The sequence below is a fragment of the Schistocerca americana genome, chromosome X, assembly GCF_021461395.2.
Source record: "Schistocerca americana isolate TAMUIC-IGC-003095 chromosome X, iqSchAmer2.1, whole genome shotgun sequence".
Taxonomy (NCBI): domain Eukaryota; kingdom Metazoa; phylum Arthropoda; class Insecta; order Orthoptera; family Acrididae; genus Schistocerca; species Schistocerca americana.
Window position 1 is genome coordinate 928,555,603 of NC_060130.1, and position 22,885 is coordinate 928,578,487.

At 42.7% G+C, this 22,885-nt stretch overlaps 1 protein-coding gene across 1 annotated transcript in view; it reads left to right on the forward strand.

Moving 5' to 3' along the window:
- LOC124556495 (condensin complex subunit 2-like) overlaps window positions 1–22,885 on the forward strand; it is a 190,189-nt gene that overhangs the window by 38,117 nt on the left and 129,187 nt on the right. The window contains exon 2 of the mRNA XM_047130452.1: window positions 19,382–19,531. Within this exon, the coding sequence (XP_046986408.1) occupies window positions 19,382–19,531 (150 nt within the window). The remainder of the gene's footprint in view (window positions 1–19,381; window positions 19,532–22,885) is intronic.

Genomic DNA, 22,885 nt, shown 5'->3' on the forward strand with positions numbered 1-22,885 from the left:
ACCTTTGTGATAGTGACCATTTCCCGTTGATTATCACGCTCCCTTCCCGCTCCCCGATGGACAGGTTGCCTCGTTGGTCTTTCCAACGCGCCGATTGGCCTCTATACACTGCACAGGTCGCGTTTCCTCCCTCTTTGTCGGGTTGTATTGATGACGTCCTACGTGACGTGTCTGACGCGATTGTTCGCGCTGCTAGCCTTTCTGTCCTGCGCTCATCTGGACCATTTCATCGCCGGCAAGTCCTGTGGTGGAGTACGGCTATTGCCATTGCCATCCGTGATCGCCGTCGAGCTTTGCAACACTTTAAGAGGCACCCATCCGTAGCCAGCCTTACTACCTTTAAACGCCTTCGCGCTAAAGCCCGTTATTTAATCAAACGGAGCAAGCGGATATGTTGGGAATTATTCGTTTCTTCCCTTGGTTCTACTGTCCCTCTGTCACGGGTATGGGCTACACTTCGCTCTCTCCAAGGTTGCCATCGGCAGTCCACCCTCGCAGGCCTTACCCTCCCAGATGGCATTTGTATGGACCCATTAGTTCTTGCAGAACATCTAGCGACCCATTTTGCAGTGGCATCAGCGTCAGCCTCCTATCCAGCTGCTTTCCTTCATCAAAAACAGCGGGCTGAAGCTTCCACCTTATGTTACACCCCTTGTGAGTCAGAATCTTACAACGAACCTTTTACTGAATGGGAATTTCTTTCTGCTCTATCTTCTTCTCATGATATGGCCCCTGGCCCAGATTCCATTCATAACCAACTGCTTCAACATCTCAGTGCTCCACAACGGCAACATCTTCTTCGGGTGTTTAACCGTATTTGGCTCCAGGGTGACTTCCCTTCTCAGTGAAGGGATAGCATTGTGGTTCCTGTCCTTAAGCCTGGTAAGAACACCCCATCTGTTGACAGCTATCGGCCAGTTAGTTTGACCAATGTTGTTTGTAAGTTACTTGAACGGATGGTAGCCCGTCGGCTCAATCGGGTCCTCGAATCTCGGGATCTATTGTCCCCTTACCAGTGTGGCTTTCGAGAGGGACGGTCTCCAATCGATCATTTACTCCGCTTGGAATCCGCAGTCCGGCAGGCTTTTTCCCAGCGCCGCCATTTGGTTGCAGTGTTTTTTGACCTTCGCAAGGCCTATGACACGGCCTGGCGCCATCACATCTTACTTACCCTTCATCAGTGGGGTCTTCAGGACCCACTCCCGATTTTTATCTGCCAGTTCCTGATCCATCGGTCATTCAGAGTCCGAGTTGGTAGTGCTTTTATTTCTCCACGGACCCAGGAGACGGGCATCCCACAGGGTTCTGTCTTGAGTGTCCTTCTTTTCCTCATTGCTATCGATGGACTTGTGGCCTCTGTCGGTCCCTTGATCACCCCTGCCCTGTATGTGGATGATTTCTGCATTTGGGTTAGTTCCTCCTCGATTGCATCTGCAGAACGGCAGCTCCAGGTAGCTATACGGCGTGCCTCTGCATGGACCCTCTCACACGGGTTTCAATTCTCTCCTTTAAAATCGCGAGTGGTCCACTTCTGTTGCCGTACTACGATCCACCCTGATCCAGAGCTCTATCTCGCTGCACAAAGATTGCCTGTGGTCCCACAGTTTCGTTTCTTGGGTCTTCTTTTCGACAACAAGCTCACTTGGCTGACCCATATCAGACTTCTGAAGGTAGGATGTTTCCGTAAACTCAATGTCCTTTGCTTCCTTGCCCACTCCTCTTGGGGTGCGGACCGTTCCCTCCTCCTCCATCTTTATCGTACTCTAGTTCTGTCTCGCTTGGACTATGGTTGTCAAGTTTATGGTTCAGCTGCTCCTTCCACACTGCACGTGCTGGATCCAGTCCACCATTGTGGTATTCGTTTGGCCACCGGTGCCTTCCCTACTAGCCCTGTTGATAGTCTCCTGGTTGAAGCTGGGATCCCCCCCCCCTTTCTGTTCGGCGGTCCCAGCTTCTGGTGTCGTATGCCCTCACTATCCGTTCTTCTCCCACTCATCCTTCCTATTCTATCCTGTTCCCAGACCATGGACGTCGCCCACCCGACTCCCGCCCTCGGGCGGGTTTACTGGTTGGGCTGCGCCTTGCGTCTCTTTGCCGTGATTTTCAGCTTCCTTCTTTGTCCTGTCTTCCTCGCTCCCTCCCCTCCACCCCTCCTTGGTTAGTTCCTCGGCCTCGAATTCCGATGGATCTCCGCCGAGGTCCGAAAGATTCCATCCCCCCGGTGGTGTTCCGTTTCTTTTTCCGCCAAATTTTATGGGAGTTTCGGGATGCTGTTGTTTTTTACACTGATGGCTCTAAATCTGCTGATCATGTTGGGTATGCCTTCACGTCCTCTGTTGGAACGGAAAGTCATCTGCTGCCACCTACATGTCGGGTGTTTACTGCGGAATTGATGGCAATTTCCCAGGCCCTTACCTTTATTAAACAATCCGAACACAACCGCGTTTTGTTACGTACGGACTCGATGAGTGGCCTTCTTGCTATTGACCGGGGTTTTTTTGCGCCATCCCTTGGTCTCTGCCATCCATGACCATCTCGCTGATATTCACCGTGCTGCTTGTTCCATTGACTTCCTTTGGGTCCCTGGCCATGTGGGTATCTCGGGTAATGAGCTCGCTGATCGTTTGGCTGGGGGAGCAGTTACTTACCCCCCCCGTTTTCTGTAACCCCTCCTGCAGTGGATTTACGGCTTCACATCAAATCCCACTTCGCACAGTCATGGGCCAATTCTTGGGAGGCTACTCCCCGGTCTAAAAACTTTGTGCAATTAAGGTGACACCGGGCCCGTGGCGTTCTTCCTTTCGCCTCTCCCGAAAGGACTTGACCACACTATGTCGTCTCCGCATTGGCCATACCAGGCTGACCCATGGTTTTCTTTTGCGTGATGAGCCACCCCCACTATGTGGTTGTGGAGCCTTCCAGTCAGTAGCCCACATTTTGGTTGAATGCCCCCTTCTTTTGGCTCTGCGTGCTAAGTACAGACTCCCCCCCACTTTACCTTTGATGTTGGCTGACGATTCCCGGATGGTCTCTCTGGTTCTCGGTTTCCTCCGGGAGAGTGGTTTTTATTCTACCTTTGATGTTGGCTGACGATTCCCGGATGGTCTCTCTGGTTCTCGGTTTCCTCCGGGAGAGTGGTTTTTATTCTCAGTTTTAAGGTTTTTAATCTCTCTCTGGTGTTGGGGGAGGGCGGTGAGTGTTTGGGTGTCTCCCACTGTAGGCAGTGTTCGGAGATTCCCGATTCACCTCCCTGACCGGAATCCTCTTTTCTTCCCCTTTTACTCTGTTTTTACCCTTTTTTTTAAGGCTTGGTTAGTCTTTCTATTCCCATACGTACTTTCTACATTATAGCAGTTGTACCTTTTAAGTCACAGGTGGTCTTGCCTATGCTGCTTCAGCGTAGTGTTGGGTTCGTTCTCTTGCCAACTTCCCTCATTTTGTTTTTTTACCAATGACAACGTGACTGCCCTTTTACGTTTTTCCCTTTTTCCGTTTTATTGTTCTGACTTTACTGAGATGTCCCATTAGCGGAATGGAGCCTATTTGAAACAAGGGACTGATGACCTTGCTGTTTGGTCCCTTAAAACTCAAACAACCAACCAACCAAAGAATGCCAGGAAGACTGCTGTGAACGTCACCAAAATTCACAATGTGACTGTTGTAAAACCAGCAGGCTATTTATACGATGTGTGCGGAAGCTGTGATATACCAATTTTACTGCCATGATCTCCACTGCCTTGGCAATGCACAGTAAGATTATGAAGTTTATAACCAGTTTGAGTTTGTAGTTAGCAGAAAAACAGTCTGAAATGTAGTAGAGAAGAAAGACACCCAATTTTTGAAATTTTTCGAGTTATTCACACTTCATCTCGCTCCCTACTCATAAAGACTCTTGATATTGCCTTCACCAGACAGTACTAAATACTTGTCGAACACAATAAAAGACGTCAGATTTGAGTACCAGTGAAACGTGGAATCATTTTCAATGCATTGTCCGTTCTTAGGGCTTTATAAGCTCGGATTGCAAAACCAAATATAGTTTTCCAGTGGTTGAGAACGTCTCTTCCTCATGAAAATGATTTAAGAGTCTGCAAAAAAAACTTTTTTTTTTATTTTAAATGAGAAAAATTAGTTGTTTTTGTCAGTTTTGGAAGAATTGCCAACTTTTCCGTATATTTGTATACTATTGGAAAGCAGTAAGAGAATGAAATTTTATGTTAGAAGACCTTGTATTAGGAAGTTACTACGTGCAAGGTTTTAGGTGTAGCCCATAATTACTTCTAGAAATATAAAAAGCTGAACTTAAAATATTTTTTGAGTGTCTGTTTCGGTCGACTTTGGCTTCAAATTATCTATATACAAAACACTTTTTATTCTTTTGCTTAAGAGTGCAAGAAGTTGTACAAGATGATGCAAGTTTTGTTTCTTTCAAGAAAATATTACTGAGATACTACGTTTCAAAGTTGTTGAAAACTAACAGGTGCACTGTTTATAGCTGCGCTATGCGGTTAAACAAATGACTATCTCCTGAAGTGTTGAATTAATGATCGTGAAACTTGACCAATGTTCCATGGGAACATGTACAATTGTATATTCAAAATTGTCAAAATCTGTGACAGTCATAGGGGAACCTGTAGACCAGTTGGCATTGAATGATCCGCAGCATGCACACACATTATGTACTAAGACTTCAAGGGGAAGTAGAATTGTAGCCTGGCTGTCCCCTAGTGTGCTGTTAACTCATTATTGAGGAAGAGATTTGTGTTATTGCGAGAATTTGAGGCTGGAGGTATGAAATAACCAATTAAGGCTGATGAAGCTTACAAATTTGCTATGGCACACACTGTTCCAGTAATGTAAATGGAAAGAAGTAGCTTGAATGTGATTGAGAATAGGCCACTGTCATCTGATATGCAGGCACCTCCTCAGGCTAAAGAACCCACCACTGTGCAGTTCTTGCATTCTATATTCTGAAAAGACTGTAGTAATTTTTATTGATAATGACGTGTTCCACTGTTTTAAATAAGAATGAGTTGTGTGTGTAAAAGGCTTTAACATTATCTGTGTGTGTCAGACCACCTGTCCAAACTACTGGCCAGGTTATTTTTATGTACCCCATAGTGGTTGGTTCATCCTTTCCTAGTCAGTGATCAAGCCAATGCCATCGATATGATTGTGTGGTGTTAGCTTGTGACGGGCATTGTGTGGCAAGGTAGCTAAGGAAGGAAGAATCAAATGGTGACTCCTAAGATTCTGTGCCAATAACTCTGGTGAGCATGTGGTGTTAAGTGAAATCTGATCAATGTTCAGGAGGAAGAGAGGCAGGAGGTTATTCACCAGTGTAGGGTTTGTGTTACTCTGATGCAGAGAATTCCTTCACATTTACTACATCCTTACATTGGGTGGATTAGAAGCATACTGTCAAAGTTGATATGCTTACCCAGTTACAGAAAAAATAGCATTAGACACAAACATGTGATCTTGCAAGTGCACTTGCTGAGAAACCCTTACTTCCATGCTAGCAGCAAGCAGAACATTTGTACAAAGCACTGGTATCTCCAACAGAGTGCAATTTTCTTCACCAAAGCTGTCTGATCACTGTTACTGGCATTCATAGAGGACTCCTCCATGGAAGTGATGCACTTCAAATTATACTGGAGAGAAACTAACCAGTTCCTCCTTGAACCCTAAGCTGCTGCAGAGCTACTTTATATTTAGCAAGGGTAGACATATGTAGGTGTTGCTGGCAAAATGGCTGTATGATACTGTAGTGCAACTTAAATGGGTTCAGGAGACATGGAGAAGCTGAAGCTACTTGCTCAGTGGCTACCATTCTGCATATGTCTTAAGACAAACTTGCAAGCAGTAGCTGTAATAATCCACATTCAGCATAAGGTAAATTTTTTCCCTCTCCTCCACTGAATATTGTGATGCAGTGGTTAACACCCTGGTCTTGCATTTGTATAGAGTGACATGTCCACAGTGAGCTGTGCAACAGGACCATTACACAATCATCATTTTACTTATTGTGACCAGACGAAACTACTTTCTTCAAGCCATAACTACGAATTCTTTAATTGCTCTGGGAGGAGGCTCATCAACCTAGAACACATGAAATATCAGTTCACATTTTTACCTAAATGAATAAAAGATTTACTTCAGTTTACCACAGTTCTTTTCTGTAGGAGTGCTTGATAATCAAAAACTGTCATGGCTTGTGAAAGCATCACTTGATGCACTGAGTAAGAACCTATTCCCTTGAGGTACAGTGTTTGACATTTGTAACGGTAAAAGTTCACCTGAAACTTTTAACATCTCGTTGACCCTGGACAATGATGCTGACCGCTGTAACTGAGGTCACGAACTGGGCTGAGTTCTTGCATTCTCAACACTACATTGACCTCAGTATGAAGGTGCTGCAGTGCTTGGGGAGAGGCGTGGTCTTCAGGGGTGCCTCTCATACATTGTTGCTGATTGCGGTGACACCTCGTTAATGTCTGTGATGTCAATTCATGTTGCCAGCTTTGGTGTGACGCAGTGCTTTCTGGACAATACCACATTGTTGCTATTACACGAGACGTCTTTGCCCAGTTAACAAAATGCCTAAATTCGCATTCGTGAAGAATGCTTGTTTCCATGCTGTTGTGTGCCTGGAAAACCGGTAGTGAATCATTACCCTAATGGTAAGAGGTACATGAAAAGTGGAGCGGAATCTGAAGCAGGTAGTGTGTTATTGTTGTTAAACACGAGTTGTCAGATGTCTGACTGCCATGTGGAGGGCCTGGATTTTAGTCTCGGTGTATTGTCTGTGTATTGTGTATTGAACTGGGGACCTAGAAACGACGGTGAGGCTTCGTCCCGCCATAGCCCTCAGCGGTTCACAAACCCACAGCAGTCCACCCGCCCCATTGCTGCCCCACACCGACCTCAGTGTTATTGTGCAGTTCGGCCCCCAGTGGACCCCTCCCGGGAATGTCTCATACCAGATGAGTGTAACCCCAAATGTTTGCGTGGTAAAGTAATTATGGTGTACGTGTATGTGGAGATAGTGTTTGTGCAGCGATCTCCGACATAGTGTAACTGAGGGAGAATAAGGGGAACCAGCCCACGTTTGCTCAGGCAGATGGAAAACCACCTTAAAAACCACGTGCAGACTGCTGGCACACTGGACCTAGATGCTAATCTGTCAGGCAGATTCGTGCAGTGACTGGCACGCCTTCCCGCTCAGGAAGCAGCGTGTTAGACCGCGCGGCTAGCTGGGCAGGCTCAGTCTCGGTACTGCCAGGTATGTTCCCTTGTTGGGAGGACTGGAATGGGGTTCACACAGCTTTGTCGTGCCAATTGGGGGCTTATTTGAAAGGGAAGTAGTGGTTCCAAAGGTCTGAATATTAGTCGGTGGCTGTGAAAACAGTGTGCTGACACTATGCTTCTCCATACTGCACCTGAAGGGTGACGAATACTAAGGACGTGCTGACTGGTCAGCACTACATAATCCTGTGATATGTTTTTGGTATTTAGTTAGTTTTTTTCATGCAATGCATAGTTGTTGCTTATAGCTCAAGGTGATTGTGGTCTCTCACTGGTAGTTTCACACTACTACTGGAAAATTAAGATTTATTTGTAAATTTTGAGGTTTCAACTCCTTGTATTATTTTGTGTTGTGCCTCAGTATTTAGGGCATTAATTTTCCCCAGTAACCACAAATTTGTAAGCAGCAGAATAAAAATAAATGCTACAGGAGGATTTTACCAAATTTGCTGAAAGTGTGTTACTGTAAGGAACCCATGGCTTGCAATCCCATATTCCTGAATAATATTATTTTTGTCCTATATTGTATATTTTATATCCTCAGCAATGTTACATACAAACAGTTTCTTCTTAAAAGCTATTGAAAATGTCTGTCAAATTAATGGGAACCAGTACAATGAAACAGTGGGATTTGTCCCACATGTTAATATCTCTAGAGATTCAGATGTATGTGTGCACAGATTCCATCGTAAGTCATAAAATAATTTTGTTCAAATTTATTTATAGGATGCAGTGTGACATTTCACATCCTGCTGATCCACTTTCAGCTGCTCTGGTTCTTACACCATTTACACATGTCTGTCATATGGTTTCTTTCACCTAGCATTGATGAAAACAAGTTACATACAGCATATGCATAGAATATTATAATATAAATAGGCACTTCTTATGTGTGGAGGCATTTCCTACGAGTTAGCAATGTAAAATATCTCCATAACAGAGAGAATGGTATACTGTTAACACCATAAAATCACAGTACTGAACTTACGTTTTATATTGGTTGTCTGATGATATTTATCAGTTCACAAACATTGATATTCTTCATAGGAAGAACACATTTACAAGTCAGAGTCTTGATACTGTGAGTGAATTGTGATCCCAGCCAATGACATATTATTCTTCTATTGACAGAGAATTTGTAGTTGCTGTAAAGTCTTTGTATTTCAAATTTGAAAACAGGAAAAACATCAAGCTTGAATAAACACAGTTGGAAATGGAAAGTGTTATACCATGAACTCCAACTGATTGCTACTGGACTGATACTACAGTATTTTCATGTGTGTGGGATATGTTTATTGTAATTTCATCCTTATGCAATTGTATTATTTGTACAGAAAAAAGATATCCCTGCAAATGGATGATGTTAGTACGTGATAACTATTGGGGTTTTTCTAACATTACTGAAAGTTTTCAGGTAGAAATCACAACGCTGCGTGCCCAGACCACATGCACATGGAGCTTGTCGCCAGCTTTCATAATTTCAGAAAGCTCTAATCATTGGCATGAGGGATATGGGAGCATCATACACAGATTGCAGTGAATAAACAAAGAATGGTAATGAAATTTATTGGGCAACAGTGTGGCAAGAAGAATACGCGTGTGTTGTTTGAGTGACTAAATCAAGAGATCATAATAGGGTTGTTAGTGGCTCTTACGAATAGATGGACGAAAACAGCTGTAATCGTGAACATTTGGTAACAGGTTGTTGGATGCTGGATTGAGATTTCGAGTTACGTGCATTGTTTACTGCTGACATTGTACCACAGACTATGAGGACCTATGTGGTGTAGTACCAGAGTCAATTGGGACATTGAGTGGCATTCTGTGGGAATCCGCCATGAAACTTGCTTCTGTCTATGGTGGTCAGATCGACACTGTGTCCACAAGTGACTTGGTGATAGGTCACAGGAATCCATGATTCTTGAGACCCTTACCTCTCGAACTGTTGGGATCATGGTGTCGGGGGGGGGGGGGGCTATTTAGCGGGGCAGAATGGCTTATTTGGCAATTGTCGAATGGAGGCTGAACATTCATAAATATATGGCAAGATTTTTGAACAGTTTTCATACCATTCATAGCCACACTACCAAATGGCATATTCCAACACGATAACAAAAGATGTGACACTGCAGTGCACACCGCAGATGCCGTCACTGGTCTTCCTGGTCCTCTGATTCCTTATGCATGAAAGGATACCATTTATTTGACGAACGTCTCTCAAAATTTGATAATTGTGGGACTGGTGCTTCATGGTGTGTAACATTTTCCATTTCCATCTGTATGTTTATGATGCCAGTTGAATCACTACTAAGATCGTGCTAGTGCATGATACTTGGTTGTATATTGCTTCAGTAGCATTCATAAAAGATATCAGTCATTGATGAAAGGTGAAATGGTCACCTGAAAGATAAGTGCGCCAAAGTTTGATATGGACTAGCTCGTAAGATCTGTCATCCTCACATAATATGGCTGGTTTTGTGATTTGTGAAATTTCTTTTAATGAAATTTCTTTTTATTATTAAATTTTCTTTTTATTATTAAATTTTCTTTTTATTAAATTTTCTTTTTTTCTTTTTCTTTTTATTTTTATGAAATTTTCTTTTTTTTATAGAAAGTTCCTTAAATATCGCATATTTGTAGAAAAGTTACTGACACTGGGTCTGCTACTAGGCATAATCCGTAAGCTAAAGGATACTTTTAGAATCATACAACAGGAAAAAAATAAATAAATGTCCATTACCTTAAATGCTTCAAAGTGCTGATTCAATTCCTTTATGTATGATTGTTATTCTTCTTTTGCTGAGGATTTTGGTTCCAGTTTTGTGGTGGCCCCTGAGGCTTGTGTGTTGTAGTATGTGGAACAGTTGTTCTTTTTGTCTCTCCTGCTATGCCAAGCATTGCTTTTGTATTTTTGATGGCTCTGCAGTTAGAGCTTCCTTATCTTTGATGTGTGCTACTTTGATTTTGCTTGTCCTTGTTAAAACTTCTCTATTGATGGTGTGCCAATCTTTATTAATTCAGTTATTGTTATGGTTTGTAACAAGAACAAATTACAAAGTCCGTCTTGATGTTATGAGTGGGTTGCGATCCCAGTGACAACGAGGTGCCAGAAGATACCCCCAAGTACAAAACCCTTGAACTGTTGGGTGCTGTCCTTACCTGGTGGTGTCAATAAGGGCCAAACATTTTGACTGGGGGGAGGGGGGGTGGTGGTAAATACTGGTTAGCAATAATGTTCATATTAAACAGGTTGTAACTTCATGACAATATAGACAGCTGGTTGTGTTCAGTGCAAAATTATGTAAATGCTTAGTATAAGGCACTAGGTGAAAATAGCAGTTGAGTAGTGCAAGATCCAAGAACAGTGGTTTTCTAGAAGTAGCTGTTCTTCAACTAATATAAGATGGTGAGTCAAAACATTGATAACTGCTGACCACAAGAGTGAATGCCGCCTTGTGGCATTATGGGCATGTGACATTGTAAGGAAAGAAAATATGCAGGGCAGAGATGAATGTGAAGTCATTCTAGTGGCAGTACAGCCCACAAATGGGGAAATCAACTGATAGTGACAAAGGGAGATTGCTCTGGCTTGGCACCTGGGAAGGAGCATCTTGGAAATGCCAAAGCTGGTAAGTTGTTATCGGCCGTCGTTCTGAATATCTATGGAAATAGACCGAAGGGTGGTGAACCTGTGAGTGTGCTACAAGGTTTTGGACATCCACATCTCATCACAGAATGTGGAAGTCTGAGGCCTGCCTGCTCTGTGTAAGCAGGATAGGCAATAATCAGTGGCCAACCTGATGACAAAATAAGATACTGGTAGAGGCGCAAGTGTTTGGGAGCGTACCATTCAGTGCACGTTGTTGAACATGGAACTCCACAGCAGACAATGCGTATGTGTTTCCATGCTGACCCAATGGTGTCACCAGTTAAGTTTGAAGTGGGCGCAGAATCATTGGGATTAGACTGTAGATCAGTTGAAATGTGTTGCCTGGTGAGATGAATCGCATTTCTTGTTACATGAGGTCAATGGTCGTGTTGGGATACACCATCATCGAAGTGAGCAGATGACCAAAACATGTACTGCAACACAGATGCAAGCTTGTGTTATGGAAGACTTTCACCTAGACTTCCATGGACATATAGTAGTAATTGAAGGCACCATGACAACTTGGACTTGGTGAGAATTACTACAGACCACCTGCGTACCTTCATACGTTGATGTCTTCCCCAGCAGTTATGGCATCTTCCAGCAAGCTCTGTGTCTGTCGCGAGGCCAGAATTGTGCTACAGTGGTTTGAGGAGTGTGATGCTGAACTCTTGCTGCTGTCGTGAGTACCGAATTTGTCTGATCTGAACCCGATGAAACACGACTGGGATGCTATTGGGTGCCATGGGATTGTAATTCGTGGGAATTGCATGATCTGTGAAAAGGTATCTGGTGCCACATACCTCCAGAAACCTACAAAGGCTAGTGAAATCAGTGCCATGCAATCATTGCTGTATTACTAAGCAGATGGTCATAATGTTGTGGTTAATCTGTGTATAAAGCAATGATATAATCTAGAATTTTATTCACATAATTATCAGCGTGAGTAAATTAGATCTAAATTGTAATTGGAACACTAATTTTAATAGCTTGTTAAAATACTTCACTGAAGTAGCACATAGTGGCTTCTCCTACCAGTTAATATTTGACTCATATTAAAGTTGTATGGCATGAATGGCAGGAAGACCTTGAAAGGCAGGTTCAGCTGTCTGATTGGAAAGGTTTTCCATAACCCTCATGCCCACAGGCACTTTACCTTCGCTATGTACGAGCTGTGAATGTAAGTTTATCTGTTACGTGTAGGTGAGTGTAGAGTGTGTGTGTGTGTGTGTGTGTGTGTGTGTGTGTGTGTGTGGAGAAGGGAAAGGGTGCAGCCCGGTGCCGGCACATAACCTGCTCCCCTCGAAAAGAACCAAGGGGCCCGCTAAGCTTAATGTCCCCTTGCGACAGATGGATCACCATCACCAGGGTCATGTCCCCTCACTCCATGAGGCACTGTAGAGGGCTTTGGAATTTAACCCAGGCCATTGGCACAAAGACTGGCGACTGGGAGTTTTACACCACCACCACCACCACCACCACCACCTCTTCTCCCCTTGCTGGCCAAATACTGGCAGTAAAAAGTTCATCCGCCACCAGGATTCAAACCAACTTACCTCAGAATCGAGTGTCACTGTACAGACATGCATTAGTGACCTCAGCTATAGAGATGGGTGTTTGACTCATTAAATAAGCCTAAAGGCTCTGCTCTTGGTGGGATTTATGGAGAAAGATCTGTGAGTGAGAGTGACACTACATTGATGAAGATACTCAGTATGCGTATATTTGGGTATGTGCACTTACTTGATTTAAAAATCTAGATACATGAATGTACGTAATTAGAGGCCTAACTTGTTATACTGAATAACTGAGAAATTAGCAGAAGTGCATCAGCAAAGGAGCTGATAGACATGGCTGTAGAATTTAGTTACCTCATTCAGCAAATATTATTAATGCTTAAATTTATGTCAATAAATTTCTAACACTTCTGTTAAATCAAACATTTCACACTTTATTGTGCTATGCAGGCTTTATTATTCTATGGTTTGTAACCTGTCTGGCATATGTGTGATTATATTTGATTTGTGGAAATTATTCACTCTGAAGGTGCCAAAATATTCTTGTAAATGCTCAAGAAAATTACCTCCAATCTGACCGATATATGCAGAAAAGTTTTTACAGTAAATTTATATGCACCACTGGTGCCCTTTTCATTTTACCAAAATAGTAGGGTATGTCAGCATATTTTGCAGAAGGTTTAATTGTCCATAATTTTCCTGGCTTCTGTCAGTGACTGGATCTTCGGTACATATCATAAATTAAATCCCCCACTATGTTTTTATGCAAAAGTTAATCTCAGGAACTACAGTGGTGATAACAGCAGTACAGAAAGGATTGGTTGCTGCTCGCCCCATAGAGGTGTTCAGTCGCAGAAAGACACAAGGTTTAATATTACATAGGCCAGATGCTACAAGAGCCAAACCACCTGATGAGAGATATGCAGGGTCATCTCTGGGTACCTGAACATGGCAATGGCCATATGTGTGTGATTTGTGCTTGTGTGAATCTACATCTACATCTACATCTATACTCCGCGAGCCACCTTACGGTGTGTGGCGGAGGGTACTTATTGTACCACTATCTGATCCCCCCTTCCCTGTTCCATTCACGAATTGTGCGTGGGAAGAACGACTGCTTGTAAGTCTCCGTATTTGCTCTAATTTCTCGGATCTTTTCGTTGTGATCATTACGCGAGATATATGTGGGCGGTAGTAATATGTTGCCCATCTCTTCCCGAAATGTGCTCTCCCGTAATTTCGATAATAAACCTCTCCGTATTGCGTAACGCCTTTCTTGAAGTGTCCGCCACTGGAGCTTGTTCAGCATCTCCGTAACGCTCTCGCGCTGACTAAATGTCCCCATGACGAATCGCGCTGCTTTTCGCTGGATCATGTCTATCTCTTCTATTAATCCAACCTGGTAAGGGTCCCATACTGATGAGCAATACTCAAGAATCGGACGAACAAGCGTTTGTGTGTGTATTTTCTACTTCTGGAGGAGGACACTGTATGAAAGCTGACTATTACAGCACTCTTTTTTTCATTTTGCCGGCCTGTGACTTTTCACTAGTAGACTGATTCATGAGGAAGGTTTGTCTATATAATTTATCACCACCACGATAGAGATGTCATCTGGCAGTAGATATTTAATGCTACTCACTTGGAACTGGGGCAGGTTACTAGGAGTACATAATTATTAGTAAGTCTATCAGAATATCCATTGGTCTATTGTTCTGTTACTGGGTGTGTGCATGGTCTGCGTGACTTATTGCAAAATGCTACATATTTTTGTTTGAGGGATATGTGTTTTGATGATATCACTCTGTTTCCTTCCTCTAAATCTGAAATGTTTATAATATGAAGATCCAAAAAATTACTATACTTCAGCTTTGATTCCATCAAAAACAATTCATGTTTACTTGCATGTAAGTTTTTAATTGCTATTGGAAAATGCGTTCTTAAGAAATTTTCACATTCAACATATGTATAGCCTTCAAAATTTCAGGAATTAATGTCTTTCAGTTTTTTAAAAGAATGCTCTGGATTATGTCAGTTATTTCATACACTGGAACATTTGTTACTTAATTGCAATGGTGGCAAACAAATTGCAACATCAGTAAGCTGTGCAACATAAACAAAAGTTGGTAGGCATGTTTTTACATCAGAAAAATGATGCTGATTACAATTTCATGCCAGTTGTGTAAGTGTGGTGCTAGCAGCACCACTATGAGAATGCAAATCAGGTTTGCTTTAAATAAACGCTGCAACAGTCGTGATCGTTAATTACCATTGAGATTGCATGGTGAGTTGATGTTAGTCGAGAATGCCTTTAAGGTGGCAGGGACACCGTTATTAACACCTCACTGAGTTTGAACCGAGGTTGTGTAATAGGGCTACGAGAAGCTGGATGTTTCTTTTGTGATATTGCAGGACAACTTGGCAGGAATGTAGCCAATGTGCACGACTGCTGGCTGCGGTGGTCACAAGGAGGTACGGTTGCAAGAGGACTGTGCTCCGGATGGCCACATGGCACTACTGAGAGGGAAGACCATTGTGTTCGGCATATGGCTCTAGCCAATAGTACTGCATTTGCAGCAGTAATTTCAGCAGCAGTTGGCATCACAGTGACACAGCTGACTTAAAAATCGGTTACTTCAAAGACAGCTCCAAGCTAGACACCATGTAATGTGCATTCCAGTGACCCCATACCACTGCCATTTTTGACTTAGCAATGTCAAGTGAGAGCTCATTGGAGGGCGTGGTGGAGTTCTGTTGTGTTTTCTAATGACAACTGGTTCTCCCTCAGTGCCAGTGATGGCTGTGTGTGGGTTAGGTGGAGGCCAGTTGAGCCTGAACCCACACGTCTGCTTGCTGGACACACTGGACCTACACCAGAAGTTATGGTCTGGGGTGCAATTTCATATGACAGCAGGAGCATTCTCATGGCCATCCCATGCACCATGACTGCAAATTAATAAATCAGTCCAGCAATAGGACCTCTTGTCCTGCCATTCATGAACAGCATTACAAAGTGTGTTTTCCAACAGGATAACACTTGCCCACATACTGCTGTTGTACCCATCATGCTCTACAGTGGGTCGACATATTTCTTTTTCCTGCTCAGTCACCAGATCTTTCTCCAATCGAGCACATATGGGACATCATGGGACGACAACTCCAGTGTCGTCCGCAAACAGCATTAAGGTCAAGACACACATGCCCGGACCGTGTCCGTGCCGAGACAAGTCAGCGTATCAGCCGTCACCCGGACAACGAAATACATCATTAAAACAAAAGTAGCGGGCCCCACTAGACCGGGCCGTGCACGTGGAACCTCAACGGGCCGGGGCCGGGCCGGGCAGGATTTGCCGTGTTTAATTTTTCACATGACGGACACGGCCTGACGGTAGAATTGTCTTGTGAGCTGTGCAACTGCGCGAGACTGTTCTGTGTACAAAACATGGATGTGGAACGACTAATAGAAGTAGTACATAAATTTCCTGTTCTTTACGATCAGGGAAGTGAAAACTACAGGAATATCGAGTACAAAGACAGAGTTTTTCATCAAGCTAAAAGAGGATTTTTTTCAATTGTACAAGACTTTGAACTGAAGCAACTCATGAATGACGTATCAGTCCATCAATTCACTCCATCATCCTCCAATTCCTCAGCAAAATCTGTTTCAACACCATATCCTTCACCTGTGGAAAACGAGTCAACAGAACCTACACAGCAGCTTTTGAATCTGCAAAGGGATTCCCACAATTCGTATATAAATAACCAAAGCGACCATCCTCCAAGTTCCCCTGCATCCTCACCAGCTTCAGGTACTAATTCACTGAATAGTCCTCATTTGTTTTTCTTAGGGTAGTAGAAATTTAACTGTATTATTTACTAACTTATGTATTTATCTTTCAATTACTAAAGTAATAAAAGAAAAATGCTGTCCTTAAAACTTCATATTTATTTGTGTTCTGTGTACTTTTCTTAAACCTACCTTAAAAAAACAGCCAGTCATTCTTTGGGTGAAACTGATACTCTCCAGAAAGTGTCGTATTTTCTCAGTCTTGGTTCTAGTTTCTTTAAAAGTTCACAGAAGATGTACTGTGTCATTCTAAAATATTCATAAAACTTAGTCCCATCACCTATGAGATGATAAAATAATATTCGAAACTCTCCCTGTACTGGTCTTGTTTTCCAGGCACTGTGGATCCACAATTTTCTTCTTCCTGTTTGCCTTAGTTCTTTTTCCTCTTTGTCTAAAGCAAGTGCTATAAGTCCTAATTCACCATTACGAGAATTAGTGAACATGGTTTACAGCTTTCACAAACAGAAACACAGATCACAACGTCCGAGTCACTACAAGGAACAACAAAGACACGGATGTGTCCCTGTCATGTGTGGCCCCTGCAAAAGTTAATCTCAGGAACTACAGTGGTGATAACAGCAGTACAGAAAGGATTGGTTGCTGCGCGCCCCATAGAGGTGTTCAGTTGCAGAAAGACACAAGGTTTAATATTACATAAGGATTGGTTGCTGCGCGCCCCATAGAGGTGTTCAGTCGCAGAAAGACACAAGGTTTAATATTACATAGGCCAGATGCTACAAGAGCCAAACCACCTGATGAGAGATATGCAGGGTCATCTCTGGGTACCTGAACATGGCAATGGCCATATGTGTGTGATTTGTGCTTGTGTGAATGTGTGTGTATTTTCTACTTCTGGAGGAGGACACTGTATGAAAGCTGACTATTACAGCGCTCTTTTTTTCATTTTGCTGGCCTGTGACTTTTCACTAGTAGACTGATTCATGAGGAAGGTTTGTCTATATAATTTATCACCACCGTGATGACCGGAGCACAGCTGTCACTCGTCCGACGCTCGGCCCTGACACGGCCCGGACGTGTGTGTCCCAACCTTTAGCCATTCTTGTGTTGACCAAGTACAACAGGCATGGAACTACATCCCACAAACTGACATCCAGCACCTGTACAACACAGTGCATGCACGTTTGCATGCTTGCATTCAACATTCTGGCAGTTGCATGGGTTACTAATGTACTGGCATTTCACATTTGCAATAGCGTATCTCACGTTTACATTAACCTGTGACCTTGCAATGTGGTCCTGCACTTAAATATGTTACTTAGACAACGGTATTCCCAAAATCTCATTATTCTCTATTATTTTTTGATGTTGCAATTTTTTTTCCATCACTGTATAGCAAGAACCAGGTCTAGCCTACCATCATACTTTTACATCTTTAATCAATGTAGTAAGATCATACATGTTGTTCGAATAAGAATTTTCAAATGTGTAATATTTGTGAAGGAAGTTGTGTAACAGCTAACTATCCTGGTGACAACTTTCTTGATGGAGAGTTTTGTTTGTGGTTTTAGTCTGACATCGAAGTTTTAGGGTCTTCAAATTCTTGATTGTACATATACTGCTGTGTTTTACCAATTACATAATGGTGACATGTAATAAGAACATTCTTATTGTTTCTTGAAATTTTACTATTGAATCGTATTTTACTTCATAAATATTATTGCCTGTAGAAGAAATGTCGAGGTTCCGCTAACATATTGCTGTTCATCATGATCACAGTGGAATATCTTTTGTCAGCTTTTAATACCAGTGCCGTTTCCCTCTGAGCTTCTGATACAAATATTTTAACAACTTTCTTTCTTCACACATTTTTTCTGTATCTCCCCTAGTATTAATGCGTTCTTTTTGGAGTGGTTTAATTGAGATTGTAAGCAAGAAAAATTTGTTTGTTACGGCTTAAGCTAGCCACATCTGCTCCTCTTTTAGCAGATAGGAAATTAACTTTTTTATGAGAATATCATCTTGCAAACAGTGTCTGATGTGCCAGCATGCCCTACATTGTTAAAATTTCACATAAAGTTGCCAACTTAACCCAGAAGATTCAATATTCACTTACCATTCTAAACAATTGTCAAACAAGTACAACAATTAAGACACAGTAGAAGAGGATATATATAGCACCTGAGGAGGGATGCACAGGATTCAAGTAGTTGAAATGTACAATTTAAATAGCTATATTATGACTGAATCAGAATTTATGCGTACATTCAGTCACTTGGATTACCACGGTTGTGGCAGTTCAGACCCAAAGGATAAAATTAAGTTGCTGGATATTGGCAAATACGCGCAGTCACTTTACCAGTGCAAACAAACAGTTTGTTTCAGTGTGTTCATTAGAATCTTGTTAAGGGTCGTAACATAATCTCTGAAAATAATTCCGCTACAGTTATCTGTAGAGATAAAGTTGACTGTAAAACAAACTGCCAGGGACCGTCAGTGTTTAGCTGAACTGTTAATGATAATGAATCAAACATTGCCGGAAAAAAATTTACTGGCTCATCGATTTTGAGACTTCATATCTTAAGATAATTTTGTTGAAAAACTGAAACAGTGTTTGCAAACAAATACAGCATAGAGGAATTAAAATGAGAGAGAACTTTACAAGATGCAACAAATGGTGGGTTCTTTTATCTACACTTTGGAACACTTGACAGGGGAGAGAGGAAGAGGTTTTTAGTGACAATTGTTCTTCTGGGAGACCATTCCACACTAATAATGAAAATAATTTACACAGTTTGCTTAAGTGTAATACACACCAGCAGCAGTGACAGTTGTGGTGCTTTTTTCTTCCTCTGCTGTTTGGTAAATTTGTAATGCAAGCTCAGGAATTACTTTTCTGAAACAGTATAGTTGCTTGAGATTAGTGTCAAATAATGCTAGACACAGAACCACAAAGTATTTTTTTCGATTAAGTAATGTTCTGGGTACCCTGAGGGAGGTAATGCATGCATGTGAAAATCTATTTTTTCATTGGAGTTTTGTTTGTTGTCATTGTTGTTTTGATAGTTTTTTTATGGTACTTTGTTTTATATTTTACAGAATGATGATAACCTGGAGCAGAGTCGCCGTCTGTCGGTGGCATCACCAAATGTCAGAAGCAGGCAGCGGATGTCTACTGATGCCCCACAAGTGTTGGGATCGGATATGATAGTTCACTTTACTCAGTGCTTGAAGTTGTCATCTGAAAATGTAATTATTTTTCCATACAATATGCACATGTGAACATTTTTGCTTTCATCTGAACTCTGAAAACTCAAAATGACCACAATTACATGTTACTCCCCTATTTTCTTAAATTTTTCTTGTGTTTTTCACTTTCATTGGACATAATATGTAAATAATAAAATGAGATATGGTTCTTTTTGTTGACAATCTGCTTCTTGAACAACACAAATATTGTTCAGCACAACTCACTCACTATCAAATCACAGAACGTAATAGTTTCTGACTCTTGTGGAAGTGCCGGAGGGGGGGGGGGGGGCGGGGGGAGGGAGGGGGGGGGGGGGAGGGAGGGGGGGGAGGGGGGGGGGGGCAAACTTCAGGAGGTGGATACCTTGTGATGAATCCAGCACTCTGAAAGCATGTTGAGTAATACCTTACATCTTAGTGCTGTTTGTAGGTTTGACTGGAAAGCACTCGGATAAGAAAATCATTCTCTCAGTGCACCCATATGCCATCAGTTCAATCATTGGGGGGGGGGGGGGGGACACTGTTAGTTTAATGGTGAGTGAAGACAGTCCTGTGTTAGGGAGAGTTGCCAAATGCAGAAGGAAGGTAACAACCAATTTCAAATCACAGCCCAGGGTCATTATAGATAAATACAGCAGAGAGCTTGCTGTAAACATTGTCTGGTTGAAAGTGAATCTATCAGTCCACAGCAACCCTGAAGTCTGCCTTGGGTGTTTTGCAGGTGGCCTGGTGCTAACGGATGCAGCCTTCTAGTGGCCATGTTGGACATATAGTTATGTCCCAAATGTTGGACTGTTTGTAAGGAGGGGCTTAGCTGGTTGAGCATGGTGAGAGGGAGACTTTGATCTGATTAAGCTGTTGAAATCCCCAGTATTAAAGGTACATGACTGGGAGGTATCTGCAATAAGCTCTTCAGTACTGTTAATAAGTTGAAGTTCATTCAGATTTAAACAAGCCAGACTAATTGCTCTGTCAGAGATATATACACGGAGTGGCTAAGTCTGATACTGAGACTGTAACTAGCAAACACTGTCTAATGAAAGCCTGTCATGACCCACACGACAAAAACAGAGTCCTGCAGCTACTGCCTAAAAGCCCATCAGCTCCTGTTGCTAACTCTACAATCAATTAACTCTCTCTCTCTCTCTCTCTCTCTCTCTCTCTCTCTGTCTCTGTCTCTGTCTCTGTTCTGCTCCTGAGTTTTGTTATGATTTCCCCTTTGACCCCGCCTTTTCCTGTCATGGTGTAGCATCGAAGGTTACTCCCCTCCTTATTTGCTGTATATGCGCACCATAACTCAGAGATTCTTCAGAGGCTGTGTGGAGCAGTAGAGATGCCTCTCGTAATATTGTCACACAATGCGTCCTAAGTGCTGCATTGGCTTATCAAACTGAAGTTCTGTACCCACTGTTAGTTTTAATTCCAGTCCTTATCAAGAACTCCGTTGTCAGAAGTACATGCAGCCCTCTTTGTGTGTTATCAAGCACAACTGTTCATCATCCTGGTGTTGCTCTGCCTACTTCCGGGTCTGCGGCTCCTCTTGTCATGCCGTAAGACCTTACTGTTGCCACTTGTGTTGTTAATAGTTGCCAATTTTGTTATTACCAGTGTATTTCAGACTTGGCTTTTTTATGGATGTAACAGTATGCACAATTGTATCACTTGAGCCATTGATTTGTCCCTCAGGATGATGAGATCCCTCTCCCCTAGGATCAGCCCATAGGCTTGAAACCATCCTGGTCAGTGCAGGGGATGATGAGGTGGATGAGGGGCACAGCTTCAAATGCTGTTGATGGTAGAGGAGCTGCTCCTGGGTGCAATGCCAGAGATGCAAGAGGCAAAACTAATTTGGATTCATGGCTTGTTGCTGTTCCTGAGAAGGAACATCATACCCAACATAGACTGGGGGTGTACTGCCTATCGTCCAGATCATAGGGGTTATGGATAACTGCTGGAGAACCAGGAATGCGAGGCATAAATTGCCTGTGATGTCATCCTGGAAGTGGACCCCATGTCTGCTGTCAGTGGTTTTGGGGGTGGGCAAGGCAGGCTGTCTCTTGAGTGGCACATCTAGAGGCAGCTTTCTCTGGATGATGCAAACTGAGCTGATTCTGGTGCCATCTAATGATGCCTCAATGTGTACCCAGCTGGCATCCTTGCTGGGTAGTGTTGAAGCCATCTATCCAATGAGGCATATGCAACAATGTGTGTGCCCGGACTGGGATGTCCATGTTAAAAGATATGGCTTTTTTTTTTCTTGTTGTAATGATGGAGGCTGCAACAGGCCTCACAAGAAACAATGAAGGCATCCATGCAGGAGTTCTGCTGGGCTTTGATGGTTAATTAGTATCACCCAGTAAGAGGATAAAAAGGAAAGTTGGACAGCTTTTCCATCTGCATTTAACATTTGTACAGAAGTCCCGTAATGCCATTAGGAACTGGCTGAAATGGAGGGACATTAAGATACTTGTTGAAAACTAGGGGATTGTAAGCTGTGGTCCATTATTGGTGGCCCACGTTTTGTGGGGCACCTCCAGTAGAGACAACATTGGCCAGAGCCTTCGTGGTATTCTCCATTGTGGTCTGTTGTATTTTGATGATACATGAGAAATGAAAATGCATGTCTATTACAATCACCACATTGCCCCATGAAATGGACTCGCAAAATCAGCATGCATCCGATCTCAAGGCTCTGCAGGCATAAACCATGGATGGTAGGCTTGGGATGGTTCTATTTGCTGCTTCTAACAAGTTTGCCATTATTAAGACACATGTGCAAAATCTTCATGGACACGTGGCCAATACATCTGACACCAGGCCAGATTCTTCATTCTACAAGTGCCCCAGTGAGATTGATGTAGGAATCACAATATGCGGAAGTATATAACAATCACCTTTTGACACTGATGGTCATCTTGATTCACTAGAAGGACACCCTTGAAAAAGAAGGGCATGGCTTAGCAGGAAAAAATAGTGAAGTTCCATGAGGGGCAACTGAAGTAAAGGCCTGTGGCTAGCCAGTTTGTACAAACTGGTTAACCGATCTTAAGAGTAGCTTTTTAAGTGTGGCAGCTGTGACGTGTTGTGAAGTGATGAGAAATTCTCTCGCCAAATGTTAGAGTTGTGAACTGATCTGAAAGCAGGGCTTTTTATTTATCAAATTCCTCGTCCCGACCTATAGTGAACAGTGACAATCAATTCGCATTCACATGCAGGGCCGGTAAACAATAATTAATGTAATATTGACAATTCGATAAGAAAGGAGAGCCCAGTGGCGTAACGCCTGAGATGTCTGTTCTGGCAACTTTGTCTTGGGGCTAGATATGGCAAACGATGACTTATGACCTGTGACCA